The sequence below is a fragment of the Lutra lutra genome, chromosome 1, assembly GCF_902655055.1.
Source record: "Lutra lutra chromosome 1, mLutLut1.2, whole genome shotgun sequence".
In the NCBI taxonomy this organism is placed as follows: Eukaryota; Metazoa; Chordata; class Mammalia; order Carnivora; family Mustelidae; genus Lutra; species Lutra lutra.
In genome coordinates, this window is record NC_062278.1 from 151,828,396 (window position 1) to 151,844,990 (window position 16,595).

The following is a 16,595-nucleotide window of genomic DNA, read 5'->3' on the forward strand; positions in this document are numbered from 1 at the left end:
CCTCGCCTCGCCTCTTTTCTCTTCCGCCTCGCCTCGCCTCTCCTCGCCTCGCCTCTTTTCTCTTCCGCCTCGCCTCGCCTCGCCTCTTTTCTCTTCCGCCTCGCCTCGCCTCTCCTCGCCTCGCCTCTTTTCTCTTCCGCCTCGCCTCGCCTCGCCTCTCCTCGCCTCGCCTCTTTTCTCTTCCGCCTCGCCTCGCCTCTCCTCGCCTCGCCTCTTTTCTCTTCCGCCTCGCCTCGCCTCGCCTCTCCTCGCCTCGCCTCTTTTCTCTTCCGCCTCGCCTCGCCTCGCCTCGCCTCGCCTCGCCTCTTTTCTCTTCCGCCTCGCCTCGCCTCGCCTCGCCTCTCCTCGCCTCGCCTCTTTTCTCTTCCGCCTCGCCTCGCCTCGCCTCTCCTCGCCTCGCCTCTTTTCTCTTCCGCCTCGCCTCGCCTCGCCTCGCCTCTTTTCTCTTCCGCCTCGCCTCGCCTCGCCTCGCCTCTTTTCTCTTCCGCCTCGCCTCGCCTCGCCTCTTTTCTCTTCCGCCTCGCCTCGCCTCGCCTCTTTTCTCTTCCGCCTCGCCTCGCCTCGCCTCGCCTCTTTTCTTTTCTCTCCTCTCCTCGCCTCGCCTCTTTTCTTTTCTCTCCTCTCCTCGCCTCTTTTCTTTTCTCTCCTCTCCTCGCCTCTTTTCTTTTCTCTCCTCTCCTCGCCTCTTTTCTTTTCTCTCCTCTCCTCGCCTCTTTTCTTTTCTCTCCTCTCCTCGCCTCTTTTCTTTTCTCTCCTCTCCTCTCCTCGCCTCTTTTCTTTTCTCTCCTCTCCTCTCCTCGCCTCTTTTCTTTTCTCTCCTCTCCTCTCCTCGCCTCTTTTCTTTTTTCTCCTCTCCTCGCCTCTTTTCTTTTTTCTCCTCTCCTCCTCTCCTCTCTTCTTTTTTCTCCTCTCCTCTCCTCCTCTCCTCTCTTCTTTTTTCTCCTCTCCTCTCCTCCTCTCCTCTCTTCTTTTTTCTTCTCTCCTCTCCTCTTCTTTTTTCTTCTCTTTTTTTCTATTTTTTTTTAAGAGAAAGGAGAAGAGTTTTATTTGAGCCCAAGTTAGGATAGCTGCCTGGGATATACAATCGTCACAAAGAAAAGAGTGCTCTGGGGAGAGAACATTATGTGCAGGGTTATATATATTCTTCTGAACTTGGCTCCTGTTGGAACCTTGATACTTTAAAAAAAAAAAAAAAGCTTGTTCCTGGCACTTAGATGGTAGAAATGTGAACAGGACCTTGGTAGAGTATAGAAATAGAATTCACAGTGTGTCTGCTTTTTTTTTTTTTTTTTTTTTAAGATTTTTATTTATTTATTTGACAGAGAAATCACAAGTAGGCAGAGAGGCAGGCAGAGAGAGAGGAGGAAGCAGGCTCCCTGCTGAGCAGAAAGCCCGATGTGGGGCTTGAACCCAGGACCTGGGATCATGACCTGAGCCGAAGGCAGTGGCTTAACCCACTGAGCCACCCAGGCGCCCCAGTGTGTCTGCTTTTGTTTTATTTCCTCAGTGATGTACTCTAAGGGTTGTGATTTTCTGTTAAGGAAAGACCTTTTTCTGCCATGCAGACTTTGTAGAAAATGGTTAACTTTGTATAGGAGTAAATGTGGCTATACTTTGCATGATGTGTTTTAAATGCACAATTTGAATTAATATTTACCACTAATTTTTGTAGCTGTTCAATTCCTGAAGGATGAGTTAGAAATCATAACACCAGAAGGATACTCCCTGCATCCCTCCTGCTTGCTTACTGATGAGTTTCCCATCCTGAGCAGTAAGTCTCTGGAAGCTGGCTCTGGAGTGCGGACACAAATTCCTCTTCAGTGCTTGGACCACTGTGTTCATTCATATGTGCATTTCCCCTGCCAGGCTGTCCATGTGTACTGATATTTATTTTTTTTAAGGCTCAGTATCCTCTCCCATCATGGGAGCTCCTGGAGGCACTGTGTTTTGTTGGTGGGTTAAAATGGGTGATTTTTAATCAACTTGCAGGTGGTTCCTTAGAAATGGTTATTGCTCAGGATGAAAACCTACCAGAAGATGTTGTTAGAGAATTTGGGGTTGACCTCATTACTGGATTACATCATCTTCATCAGCTTGGCATTCTCTTTTGTGACCTTTCTCCTGGCAAGGTAATTTATGAAAGTTTTCGTTTCCTTACTCGTACTGTCTTAAGTTATAGTGCTTTCTCAGAGGTGTTTTTATTTTTAGATAAAATCTAGGTAAAATACAGACCATCTTGAAATTGAGTTAATTTTTTTCTTTTAAAGGTTTTACTTATTTTAGGGCTAGAGTGAGTGCTATCAAGAAGGGGCAGAGGGATGGGGCGCCTGGGTGGCTCAGTGGATTAAAGCCTCTGTCTTTGGCTCGGGTCATGATCCCACGGTCCTGGGATGGAGCCAGGACCTTCTCTGCCTACTTGTGATCTCTGTCTGCCAATTAAATAAAATCTTAAAAAAAATAAAATATATATATAAAATAAATTAAAAATAAATAAAATCTTAAAAGAAGGGGCAGAGGGAAAGGGAGAGAGAATGTCCAGCTGACTCCGTGCTGAGTGTGGAGCTAATCCCCCTTACCTGGGATCACGACCCAAGACAAAACAAAGAGTTGAAGCCCAACTGACTGAGCCACCCAGGAGCCCCTTGAATTAATATTTTTTTAAATTAAAAACATGGTGCCATATTTTAGTTACCTATCGAAGTAGCTTTTATTTATTTATTTATTTTTAAGATTTTATTTATTTGACAGAGAGAGCTCACAGGTAGGTAGAGAGGCAGGCAGGGGTGGGGGGAGCAGGCTCCCCACCATGCAGAGAGCCCGATATGGGGCTCAATCCCAGGACCCCGGGATCATGAACCGAGCTGAAGGCAGAGGCTTTAACCCACTGAGCCACCCAGGCGCCCCTCGAGTTACCTTTTAGAATGGGAACTCTCCTCTGAGTCCTTTGAGTGAATGTTACTGCTGCTAAGGTATATTGTGAATGATGAGCTCAGTATCTCTATAAACTAAGATGCTAAGCTCTTAAATTATGATATATGATTATGAGCCATTATTTTAGCTTGATAATGACCTTTTTGGCTTTGCTATTTGATTAGTGACATTATGGGTCAAAAGCTTCTTCATTGGTAAAAATTAATGACCCATAACTAAATGTGCTTCAGTGTGGTAGAGGCATGAAACCTGCTTAGTTCCAGAATCATAGGTGACACTGACATTTAGAAGTTGTGTGACCCTGGGCAAGTTTCCTTTTCTCTCTGCATTGGCTTCCTTGTCTGTGATCTGGAGATGGATTCCATACTATATTTAGGTAAAGCTTCTAGGACACTTGCTGGTGTTTTCAATCAATGGCATCTATTATTTATAAGTACATATTCTTAGGGATTGTACTTATTACTGGTTTGAGTTGCTGCTTTGTGAAGGTGTACATAATGAAATACAAAGTTGAATATTGTTAAACATTATTATTGTAGGCCCTCCATATGAGAATATAATTATAGGTGAGGAGACTGAAAGTTAGATTAAGTAAATTCTCAAGTCTGAACTGGAATGGTGGACCTAGGGCTAGACCTCTCACTTCAAAATGCTAGTTTTGAGCCTGTGAGTAAACAACACCTTGGAGAAGTAGGTTTTCAAATCCTCCTACAGCTGTCATGGAGGATTGGCGAGGATGAATTGTTCCGTATACATTGTTCTTTATCTTTCCCAAAGGCATATGGTTTCCCTCTGTTGTTATGATGTGTTTATTGTATACATCTGAGCATGGGCAGTTTAATATTTGATCCTATTATTAAAATATTGCATTTTTTTTTCTTTAGCCACTTTTAAAAATTTATATGCCTTTAATTTTTTGAGTAGGATGAAGCAAGAAGGCCAGTGCTCCAAGATCTTCAGTGGGATTTGAAGAGGGACTGAAGGGGAGTGCAAATGGGACTGGTTTCTGAACACCTTTATTTTCTCGTCTTCATAGATACTCTTGGAAGGGCCTGGCACATTGAAGTTTAGTAATTTTTGCTTGGCCAAAGTAGAAGGTGAAAATTTGGAAGAGTTCTTTGCTTTGGTGGCAGCAGAAGAAGGCGGAGGTGATAGTGGGGAAAATGTACTGAAGAAAACTGTAAAAAGTAGAGCCAAAGGTATGTGGAGAGCTTACAGATCAGAACACTGCCCAAGTCATGTGTTTAGGAGATAATGTCGACTTTGTTAATATATTGAAAATAACAGTAGAAATCTGGGTATGGGGATGGCTTTGTCCATAGCCCAAAGGTTTTCACATAGGTCCAATACTGTGTAAAGTACAGGGAATCTCTAACAAAGCTTGTATTCTATCCTTGGTTTTCTATGTCACCACTCATTGAACATGGGGATGGCCATTTTGTCCTGCTTTCTTCTGTATCCTAAGTACTTAGAATAGTGCCTGGCACACACTATAGGCTCAGTAGATATTTTTTCTGCATTGATGAGTAGCTGATACTCTGAAATTAAGGGAGATTGTTAGGGTGCATTTTTGGGACGTGGTTTTGCCAGTGAGATGGGGCCTGGACTGTTAAGAGTTGTTGTATTTGAGGGGAGATGGTGAAGTGATACCTTTTGTAATACTCTGTTTTTAGAGAGGGGAGTGTGCAAGTGGAGCTGGGGGCAGGAAGGGCAGAAGGAGAGGGAGAGAGAATCCAAGCAGACTCCATGCCAAGTGCGGAGCTGATGTGGAACTCCGTCTCACAACCCTGAGATCATGACATGAGCCAAAATCTAGAGTTGGAGCTTAACTGACAGAGCCACCAGGCGCCCCTCTTTTGTAATGTTCCATGTGCAAATCTGTTATCATACTTAACACACGTAATCAATTTCTTCCCATGCAGTTATGTTGGTAGGGACTTCATTTGCTCATTAGTATGTTTATTAATGTTGAGGGAAGAAGAAAGTGCATAAATCAACAGAAATTTAGACCTGTCCTAGACACTGGAAATACGGATGTGAACAAACAGGCAAAACCCCCAGGCCGAACCAAACTAGCGTTCTAATTGGGGAAGACTGACATTCACCTTCAACACCTACTAATGATGTGCCTATTAAGTGTTGGGCAGGGTGCCTGGGCATCTTGGGGGTCTTATTTATGGTTGCTTTCTCAGGACCTGGCATAGTAAGGGCAAATAGGCCTTCCACAAGTGTGTGCTGTGTGAGTGAATGTATGGATGAAATGTGATGGCATAGCAAAAATGTCACCTAGGAGAGCTTTAAACACTGAGACTGCTGCCCTGGCTGTAATGGGCCTGGGGATACTGTTTGGTGGAAGATTTACCTTAGTGGAATTTTATTTTCCCAGTGAGTGGTGATGACTCGCTTCATGGAAAGAACTTTCTCATTGGAAGATGGGCGGGTTTTCGGTGGAATTCTGGTGGGTGTTTTGTCACCCCTCAACTGTGTGACTTAGGAGATGTTAGGGAACCCTCTAGGCTTCAGTTTCTCATCAGTAAATAAGGGAACTTGCTAACTCAATGCTACTTTGTAATTTTTCTTTTTTAAGATTTTATTTATTTGACAGAGATCACAAGTAGGCAGAGAGGCAGGCAGAGAGGAGGGGAGAAGCAGGCTCCTCATTGAGCAGAAAGCCCGATGCGGGGCTCGATCCCAGGACCCTGGGATCATGACCTGAGCTGAAGGCAGAGGCTTTAACCCACTGAGCCACCCAGGCGCCCCACTTCTTTGTAATATTAAACTTGTATAAAGTCTATGTGGCACACCTTAGTGTTCCTCACTAAACATTGCCTGTTCCCCTGGATTGCATCTTCTCCCTGCCAAAGTTTAGGAAGTGTGAGTAGAAGTGATGGGAGTTACTCTGAGGTGGGCATTTTCAGAGCCAGTGTGCAGTTTGCCATGTTCTTTCCCCCGTCTTGGCGATGATGGAAGCCTGTGTTGAGATGGTGTCTCTCTCAGCCTGGCTCTTGGAGTGATTCTGAGGGTCAGGGCCCTTGGGCTGACCTGTGGTGGACGTGTAGTTGGGAGTAATAAATAAACCTTTGTTGGTAAGGCAGTGGGAATTTGGGCTGTTACTGCTATATAATTTAGCCTGTTCTAATGAAAATATTATAATCAAAGGTTCTTTTGATTATTTAAATTGTTACCTTAAAAAAAGAATATACTGATAATTGTGCCACACCTCTAACTCAAGTGGGTTTTCGAAACCTCTTTGTGTTCTTATGTATCCTTGTAAATGAAACCTTAAAATTAGAAACCACTAAAAAATGTGGAATACACAGGAAGGCCTAGGGAGGTAGATTTGTTTTGGGGATTGATACAAATGCCTAACAAAGTTGTTTTTATACTTCTAGGATCTCTTACATATACAGCACCAGAAATTTTAAGGGGTTCTGACTTCTCCATCACCAGTGACCTCTGGTCTTTGGGCTGCCTGCTTTATGAAATGTTTTCAGGTGATTACTTTCTGGTTCATTTTAAAATCCGAGCTGGGCACACAAAAAAGGATGAAGTCTGTAGTTTGCAGCAATTTTACCTGGAAGATGGGAAAAAAACCTGGCTTTTCAAAAAAAAATTTTTTTTTTTTTTAGGATTTTATTTATTTGTGAGAGCGCACAAGGAGCCAAAGAGGCAGGCAGAGGCAGAGAGAGAAGCAGGCTCCCTGCCAAGCCAGGAGTCCAATTCGGGACTCCATCCCAGGACCCTAGGATCATGACCTGAGCCGAAGGCAGTGGCTTAACCCACTGAGCCACTCAGGCATCCCACCAAATTTTTTTTTAAAGATTTTTTATTTTTTATTTTTATATTTGACAGAGAGATCACAAGTAGGCAGAGGGGCAGGCAGAGAGAGAGGAGGAAGCAGGCTCCCCGCTGAGGAGAGAGCCCGATGCAGGGCTCGATCCCAGGACACTGGGATCATGACCTGAGCCTAAGGGAGAGGCTTTAACCCACTGAGCCACCCAGTGCCCCTCCACCAAATTTTTATATAACTGGTTTTAGCTTGCTTTTCTCTGTATTACTCCTGTATTCTTGGTGTCTACACATATGTCTGGAACCTTTAACATAATAGGTGAAGAAACTTCTGATGTATAGGTGTTTTTCATGATAATCATTTGGAGAAATGTGCCTACTGATTAGATTATTATAGATTATTAGAAGTTGTAAGGTACCTTGTGCCTGTGAATTAGTCAGATGTGTCCAGTGGCCCATGCAGCCCTGTGATTGTGGTGATGGTCCATAAATGCATCAGCATATTTGTTAGGCTGATAGGCTTTGAATTAGAGAAATATAAAAGTATACAGTGTGCCTGGTCTGTACCAAGCATTCAGTTAAGTAGTTCTTGCTCTATATTTTTTCCTCTCAATTATATAATCGTAAACTATCTGTAGTTGAGATTTATTTAGAATTATTAGTGATAGCAAAGTATTGTCTAATTTTGCAGTTTTTCTTATGGTTTCAGGGAAACCTCCATTCTTCTCAGAAACTTTTTCAGAATTAGTTGAAAAGATTTTTTATGAGGATCCTTTGCCACCTATTCCAAAAGGTAAGATTTATTTATTTTTTATTTTTTATTTTTGTGATAAAGGCAGCTAGTTGTCATCTGACACTAATGGTACATTTTTATCTAAAATCAGTTCTTAATTCCTAACCCTCAAATTTACATTTTATAGATCCAGATTAATATTTTTAGAAATGTTAGCATTCCTTTTGTTTTTTTTTCTTTTTAAGACACTAAAATGAAGACCAAAATACTACTAATAGATTCCCTCATTTAAAAGCACAAATTATTTTGTGCTTATATCAACAGAAGTCTGATTAAAGATTTTAAAAACCCAACCTTCTGTGTCTTTCTTTCTTGTGTATGTATCATTTACTTACGTTGTGCTTATGTTCCATGTAGTTATTTCTGTTTAATACTCAAATAAGGACAAGTCAGGCATTTGTTAGTCCTTCTCTATCTCAGTGAATCAGAAGGTCCCTGATGTGTTTTTAGTCTTTTTTTAAACTAGATATAGTTGTATTTTAAAAGTATTGGAACTTTTATCATGTGAATTTTGATTAACATAACAATCTACCACTAACAATTTTAAAGCAAGAAAAGGAAAAAACCCCCCGAACATACAAAGTAAAGCACTTTGGTGTGTGTGAAAGTGCCGTGCTCACAAAAGGAGTTTCAAGACACACATGTGAAAACAGAACTTTATAAAAAAATGTACATTTTTAGAAGAAAAAACTTAGAGAACTAATCTATGGAACTGGGAATACAGAATTCTTTTAGGAATTCAAGAGCCATCCTAAGGAGAAAAAAACCCTCAAAACCTTATTTTGAAAATAGTCTGTACTTACTAAAAAGAGCAAAACTGCATTTGTTTTTCTTTTAACTTTTATATTAAGAATGACTGGTTTCTATAAAACCTATCTCCTGTAATGATGATTTCTGATTTTTGTTTTTAATACTGACAGTATTGATTATGGGTTTGTCCTGTAAGTTAAGGATTTTTATGCAGGGAAGAGAAATCTGAAAATGCAGGTGTCAAGGGTCTGGTGGCCCAGGCTTATTTAGCGATCTTCCTGTGACTGTGGCCATAGTGCCCAATAACACCCTATGTTTGATGTGTTTGTCCATTGTCTTCATGGCCATTTGTAACCAGAGACTGGTAATGTGGTTGTGGTATAATCTAATTTAAAAAGAACTAATAGTTGTAGAATACTGGAATTGGCCAATATCATCATATTGTGCTATCTATTATTTTCCTGTTAAAAAAAATCTTTAGAATAGGGAGAAGGAGAAAAGAGGGATTGCAAATATTTTTATTATGCATTGTGAAGCCACGTTGGTCAAATTAAGAATGCCTCAGAAAATGAGGCATAATTAAAAGTTAAAGACAAGGGTATGAGTATGCCAGGCTTGTGGTTCTTCCTGGGCTTTATGCAATAAAGAGAAAATGAAGTCAAGACTTAGTTTTTGAGATTCATGTTTTTTGTGTTCTAGGAAAACACATTTCTTTTTATGCCCACACCTCACCCCCATTAAATGGAGGCTGTAATTGTTAGTAATGGATTCAGTGTTCTCTTAAAAATGATACGTGCTTAGAGTACTGTTACTCTAAATGTTTTTGCAGAGTATGTATTCATATACTTACCACTTGTTTTTCTGTTTGGGAATTTGTGTATAGATCCTTCTCTTCCTAAAGCTTCTTCAGATTTTATTAATTTGCTTGATGGTTTACTTCAAAAGGATCCTCAGAAGAGGTATGTGTGGGTAGTATTTTAATATGAAGAAGAGGAATCTTTTTCTCCTTTCACATACTTCTAAAATGGTACTGTTATATACAGAGAGCTATTCAAATTACTCAACATAAACTCAGATTTCTTTCTTTTTCTTTTTTTTTGAGTGTTTTTTTTTTGTTTGCAGCGGTTTTATAGTTTTTAATTCCAGTTAACATACAGTGTAATACTAAAGATTCATTTATTTTAGAGAAAGTGAGAGAGGATGAGTGAAGGGAGGGGCAGAGGGAGAGGGAGAAACGGACTCCCTGCAGAGTGGGACGTCCTACATGCAGCTTGACCCATGACCCTGAGATCATGACCTGAGCTGAAATCAAGAGTCCGCAACTTAACCTACTGAGCTTCCCAGGAGTCCCTAACACATAGTGTAATATTAGTTTTAGGTGTACCGTATAGAGATTCAACAGTTCCATACATCATCCTGGGCTCATCACAGCGAAGGCCCCTCCTTTATCCCCGTCACTTACTCACCCATCCTCCTGCCTTCCTCCCCTCTGGTAGCCAGCAGTTTGTTTTCTCTAGTTAAGAGTCTGTTTCTTGGTTTGGCTCTTTGTTTGCAGGGGGTTTTTAATCCTGAGGAAGTTTTTGAAGTCCATTTCTCCTTTAATAAATAGTTGTATAGTAGGTTGACGGATTTTCTTATAACTCCTAGATCCAAGAGGGCGTTTTTTCCCATTGTGGATTTCAGGTTAAAACTGTCATATACTATTGAACGAAGGATGGTGCTGTCAAGAGAGTTAATGTTATAACTACTAAGTGGTATTTTATTATTTATTTATTTATTTATTTTTAAAAGATTTTTATTTATTTGACAGATCACAAGTAGGCAGAGAGGCAGGCAGAGAGAGAGAGAGGAGGAGGAGGCAGGCTCCCTGCTGAGAAGAGCCCGATGTGAGGCTCGATCCCAGGACCCTGGGATCATGACCTGAGCCGAAGGCAGAGGCCTTAACCACTGAGCCACCCAGGCGCCCCCTAAGTGGTATTTTAATGTGATATGTTTTTCTGATGATCCTGTCATAACAAGGGTATCAAGTGCGAGGATAATAAGCACAGCGTGACTTTTCCAGGTTACAGTAGTGGTAGAAAGTTAGAATTCACTGTGGCAAGGGGTGGGGGAGGGTGGAAGGGAGGTGGGAAGTCTGGTGGGGGTCTCCCTGGGTTGGCAGACAAGAGCAACTGGTTTCTGCTTCAGATTCTGCCACTAGGTAACTGGGGGGTTTTAGGCAAGTATTTGGGGGTCTCTGCGTCAGGGTGTAAAATGAAGTCAGTTTAGTGTAGCATGTAAAATAATTCAGTCTCTAGCTTCCCTAAGTATAAGTGAAAAACTACAGAAGGAGCTGCTAATTCTTGTGTAAGCATACCTTGTGCTTAAATGGATGCTTTTAGGATTGCTGTTATTTTGCTGTGATCTTCCAGACACCTTTTGATAGGATACAAATATACTTAATTTAGGATGGTGTATTCACAATTCCACATGTTTATATCCTTGTATACTTTGTTGCATAAATGGGGTACCATTCTGTAACCTAGTTCTTTCTCTTTGTCCACTAAGTCCTCCTACATGGCTGCAGAATGTACATGTGATAACCTTAAGCATAGTAAACATTTAAAGTGTTTCTTGATTTAGAATATTCCATGGGCTGCGACAGTAGAAATCCTTTTGTGTAATTGTTGTTGTTCACTTAGGCAGTTAGGAGCTTTGGAGAGATTTCTGATGGTGGGGTTGGTGGCCAGAGGCTAAGAACATGAAACAGTTTGATGCCCTTGCTACATTTTTGGGATGTGTGCAGTGTTAACCTTCAATAGACTTTGTTGACCTTATATTTGCTAAGCTGCCAGATAAAAAAGAAAAATTTCACTTTATTGGCATTTTAAAATTTCTGCTAGTGAGTTTTAAAAGCCCTTTGTACAAAAGGGATATTGTATGTAATTGCAGATTCCTTTTGTTAATCACGTTTTAATTTTGACCTAGGTAGGTTTTATTATATTTTCCTTTAAGTAGGCTCCATTCCCAGTGTGGAGCCCAACTCAGGGCTTGAACTCATGACCCTGAGATCAAGACCTGAGCTGAAATCAGAGTCGGATGCTTACCTGACTGAGCCACCCAGGCTCCCTAAAGTGTTTTTATTTCATAATCCTATTTTCTCTTTGATTTTGAAATTTCAGTTAGGCTTAACCATTCCTAGTCTGATGATTATAACCAGAAGCATGCTTTATTAGTTGTAAAAAGTAATGCTTTGAAAGTGAGTCTGGGTTTTAGTTACGGTCTGAAGTCATTCTAATATGGGTGAACTAGCTAGATAACATTTTGGCTCCTACACAGAAGTGTGACTGTGTAAAATTATGAGGTTAATTTTCTTCTTTATTTCTGAATGCAGTTTTAAAAGAAGTTCCCAAAATGAAATGTGTGAAACAGGTAGGGTATATAGAATAAAGGATGACAGAATTATAGATTGATAATGTTGGATATATTTAGTTTAAAATTTTAAGCTAATTTTAGATTCCATTCATAGAATGTTTTTGAGAACCAAAATGTTTTCATCAGGCTCCGTGGAATATGAGCCCTGAAGCTTCTAATACTTAATTGTCAGACTCTTTCAGAACCTTAAATGGTATAGAAGGAATTATTTTTTTGTGTTTCACTAAGAGATTAATTATTTACTAAAATGAAACTAGGGGCACCTGGGTGGCTCAGTCAGTTCATGTCTGACTCTTGGTTTTTGCTCAGGTCATGATCTCAGGGTGGTGCAATTGGGCCCCGAGTCAGGCTCCACGCTCAGCAGGGAGTCAGCTTAAGACTCTGTCCCTCATCCCCTCTGGCCATATGCTTGCTCTCTTGTCCTCTGCCTTTCAAATAAATAAAACCTTAAAAACAAAGAATTGCTGAGGTACATTTATAGAGAGAAATATATAAATCATAAATTCTGGTAGATGTAGTTGGGACATGACTTGGGAATTGTGGATGGTAGATGATGTTAAAATAGAATTTTAACATTTTTGTTTTATGAAGATTAACTTGGGCAGGCCTACTGCAGCATTCATTTTGGAAGGATGCCTTCACTAGGAAAGATCAGGAATCAAGCATTGAGGATTCCAACATCAGGTAGTAATATAAGCTTATCTTTGTGTGGGGGCATGGTTATTAAATGATCTTACTGATTACTGTTCTATCAATGCAGCGTCAATGACCTGAATTTCTCTGCTTGCTAGGAGAAAATCTTTTAAGTTTTGCTAAAGAATTTAATGACATTGTGTTCTCAACTTTGTTCATTTTCTCATTAGTTGTTTATTATCCAGTCAGTGATTTAGTGTGATGGTCATTAGCTCTGGCCACCAAATGTAACTCACGTTCCACCTTGCAGGCGCGTAGTAGGATTTCCTTTCCCCCTTTTGAGTTAGGTGTGGTCCTGGGACTGGCTTAGGCTAATGAAACATGAGCAGAAGCGATGTGTGTTCTGCATAGAAACCTTGTGAGCCAGTGTGAGATCTGACACATTTCTTCCTGCTGATGAGGTAACTGGGATGAAAATGTCCAAATGGGGTTGCTGTCAGACTGAGTCTTCAGTGACTGTGATTAGTGTTGCTCCCCTGCCAGCCTTCAATGGCTGTGTGCATGAGTGAGACAAAGTTAGGAGACTCAAGCCACTGGGATTTGTGGGTTGTATGGTTACCACAGCATAACCTAGCTCCTGTCCTGAGCCTGACTGAAATACCTCGTTTTTATTATAAAATCTTCTTAGCCCAGGACACTTACACAAGTAATTTTATTAAGAACCAGGTGAGAAGTGGTCAAGTAAAGTTCTGCTAATTAGCTTTCCTCCCTCTCCACTTATTCAGTGGTGAATGGTTGTCTGATTCTTGATTTTCATCTTGGCAAATTCAGTGTATTGGATGGAGAACACTGAATTTTTAATAAGGTCTCTCCCTAACTTGGGCTTCTCCGATCCAGTGAGACTTAACCGTATTCTCCCCATTGTGTTAGGCTCTGGGAAACTCCAGAAAGCGGGGCCGTGGTCTTGGTCCTCCTGCATCAGCAAGTTACAGAACACCTCTGCCCTTAGTTTGTCATCTTCCCTTTTAATCTCTGTGCTTTTGATTTCTTTTCTTGCCTTATTGCCCTTGCTGAGCCTTTTTTTTCTTTCCTGTAAGATGTTGAATCAGTAGTGATGAAAGTGAACATCTTTGCCTGGTTTCTGTCTCTGGGATGAAAGCCTTCAGCCTTTCACCATTAAGTACATTGAGCTGGAGGTTTGTGTAGCTGCTCTTTTTAGTTTGAATGAACATTCAGTTTTTGTCAAGTGCCTTTTTGTATCAGTTGATGAAGATCCTATGCATTTTCTTCTTGAGACTCTGATTATGGACTCTTACATACATCGGTTTTCAAATATTGAGCCAGCCTTATAATCCCACAATAAACCCTACTTAGTCATGCTATGTTATAATTTTTATGTTTTGCTGCAGGTGTTTGGGGCCCAGTGGCAGGAGGACAGCAAGACAGGAGAAAGAAAGAACAGAGCAACAGGGATTTGTTTCATGTTCTTGGGATCCTAGCTATCTGATTAGAGAAGATGCCCCTCCCTCAGTTTTAGGCACCAGCTAGAAGCTGCTACTTTCCCAGCTAGCTGCTGCAGGATTACCTGGAGGCTGGAACAGAATAAAATGGAAAAAGAAAAAAAAATCGAAAAAACCAAAACAAACCAGGGGATTTCCCCTTAGAGTTCCCTTTTCCTGTTCTGTAGAACAGAACTAGGAAGATTCTCTTGAGGGCTCCTCTTGTCTGTACTCATTGCCTTAGAGTCTAGGCCAGGCCATACTGGAAGGGTAAAAGGGAAACTGACTGTGGGTTTATTGGTACTTTGAGTTCTGGTTTCTTTCTCCAGTCTGTGTGCTGTATTTATTTTTCAGAGATAAGGTTTATAGACTCCATACAATGCCTTTGGTATTGGAAGTGCTCATTTTAGCCACTCTGTGACCATACTTTCCAACCCCATGGCTTTGCCAGATGTTACCTGTAATTTAATGATCTTTTCCCATCTCTTGTTCTACACAGAAAATGCTAGAAAGCTCAAAAGTAAATTTGATCGTGTTGCCTTTCTCCTGTTGAACAGCAGGAAAGTGATGGAGCTTTCTGGGACACAAGATCGCAAGGAGTTTTTGAAGCCTCCGAGCGGACAAGCCAAGGGGGAGAAGAGCGGTCAGCGATTAAGTCACTCTTTCAGACTAGGTGAGCTCTCACTAGAGCATGTTTGTGTCACTGATGTTTCTAGTTTTTGTTACCATTCTCTTTAAGTTTCTGTCTGCATCGTGCTCTGCTCATAATATTTTTGGTCCTTTATGGATAATGTTTATCTTTCCTGCCACAGAAAATCCAGCCGAGTTGCGGCCTAAAAGTACTGTTGGAGGTCAACCGAATGAGTCCATGTTTCTTCTCAGGTAGGTAAGATGACAGAGCTCAGGTAGGTAAGATGACAGAGCTCCTCCCATGGACAGGAATCCATGGGAGGTGACAGTGGGGTCTTCCCAAAGCATCTCTTGTCCTGGTGGCAAGCTGTGTTGTGCAGAGATACAGGACAAGCATTCGCCAGATTCCAGTTTCACTCTCTGCTTTCAAAGTTACTGTTAAGTGCTGACAATTGGAATGTTGACTTGGCTGTGCATTTTTAAAAGTTTTTAACAGCACCACCCATTTTTCCTATTCATAAGGGTTAAAACCTCTTCATTTTGTACTTTCCCTTCAAATAGTTGAATTTGAAATTTTAGCAATCTCTTCTTTATTGGATAAAGACCTACAGGAAAGAACAGGTTTTTTTTTTTTTTTTTTTTTTAAGTGTTTTATATGGAGGCATAAATAATGTTCACCTAATAATCATCAAATAGTTAAATATCAGAATAGTATTTTAATGTGATTAAGAAAAATACATTTAAAATTTTAGTAATATGTCTTAAGTTTTGTATTTATGGTTTTAGTCTTAGACACAGTTTTATTTAATGACCTAGGGGTTATAACAATAAACTAAGGTTTCCTGACTTGTTTTACCTTATTTAACTATAAAATATGTTAACTTTTATCTATATACATTCTAGGCATTTTATTTTACTTTTTATTTTTGTTATTATTATTTTTAAATATTTTATTTATTTGACAGAGATCACAAGTAGGCAGAGAGATAGGCAGAAAGAGGAGGAAGCAGGCTCCCCATTGAGCAGAGAGCCTGATGGGGGGCTTGATCCCAGGACTCTGAGATCATGACCTGAGCCGAAGGCAGAGGCTTAACCCACCGAGCCACCCAGGCACCCCAAAAATTTCTTAAAATAGGAAAAACTGCAAATCAGAGACCCAGGTATAATAGAGTGACCCACAGAGTATGACAACCATTTTTAAGTGTAGGAGGAGTCATTAAAAATAGATGCAGATTATAACTTGTTTCTTAAATAGATACCAAGATCATTTGCCGTTTAAAACATTCTGAAATAAAATTGTAAATATTTTCCATCCTTTGTAGAATATCTGATGTATTTTATTATGTCAATCCTGATACGAGCAGACATCTACAAAATAATAAAATCAGTGTTTTAAGATTTCTAGTTAAAATAGAAACTATGATATATAACATAGATTGTATAAATAAGAGATAATAAATTAGCTAGGAAATTGCTTTAAAGACATAAGTGTCAGATAAACACAAATTAGAATTTAAATATATGAGATCACCTAGAATCTTGATTTCCCCCCCCCCCCCTCGTGAGGTGTTTTTTTTTTTTCCTCCAGATAATAGTTAACACGTGAAAGTTTCTAAAAACTGAGTAATGTTGACTGGTTGGTATTTTCTAGTTCTCGTCCAACTCCAAGAACGAGCACTGCAGTGGGATTAAGTCCTGGTGAGGACAGGACTCAGCATTCACCTCAGAAGACTTCTCCTTCAACCAAGGTGAACACAAGGGAACTTTTTCTTTGTTTTTGTTTTTGTTTTTTGTTTTTTTTTCCATATAAGATAGACTCAGAAGAATAATTACCAAGTTCATCTCTGAGCTATGATTGAAGTGACGAAATTTACAATTAAGTCATCTTCTTTGATGATCACTAGTTTTTCTGCTAAGTACTCTTAAGAGGGAGTTATGTCTTTGATAATGTCTTTTCTGAGATGTGACTGACATCCCATGCAATGCACCTGGGTAGAGTGTACAGTTCAGGTCTTTGAGCATATTCATGCAGTCATGCAGCCATCATCACGGTCATTTTGAAAACACTAATTATGCCACAAAGAAACCCCATACTTAGTAGCCATCACTCCTGTTTTCCCTCAATTTCTCTCACCTCTTACCGTAGGCAACCACTC

General features: G+C 40.4%; 1 protein-coding gene across 2 annotated transcripts in view; it reads left to right on the forward strand.

The window, feature by feature from the left end:
* The window catches only part of ULK4 (unc-51 like kinase 4), a 677,717-nt gene that overhangs the window by 10,586 nt on the left and 650,536 nt on the right, over positions 1 to 16,595 (forward strand). For both annotated transcript variants that reach the window (XM_047739616.1, XM_047739608.1), the window contains exons 4-12: positions 1,990 to 2,129; positions 3,968 to 4,130; positions 6,324 to 6,425; positions 7,430 to 7,513; positions 9,147 to 9,222; positions 12,269 to 12,361; positions 14,367 to 14,482; positions 14,622 to 14,691; positions 16,091 to 16,187. In XM_047739616.1, coding sequence (XP_047595572.1) covers positions 1,990 to 2,129; positions 3,968 to 4,130; positions 6,324 to 6,425; positions 7,430 to 7,513; positions 9,147 to 9,222; positions 12,269 to 12,361; positions 14,367 to 14,482; positions 14,622 to 14,691; positions 16,091 to 16,187 — 941 coding nt within the window. The remainder of the gene's footprint in view (positions 1 to 1,989; positions 2,130 to 3,967; positions 4,131 to 6,323; positions 6,426 to 7,429; positions 7,514 to 9,146; positions 9,223 to 12,268; positions 12,362 to 14,366; positions 14,483 to 14,621; positions 14,692 to 16,090; positions 16,188 to 16,595) is intronic.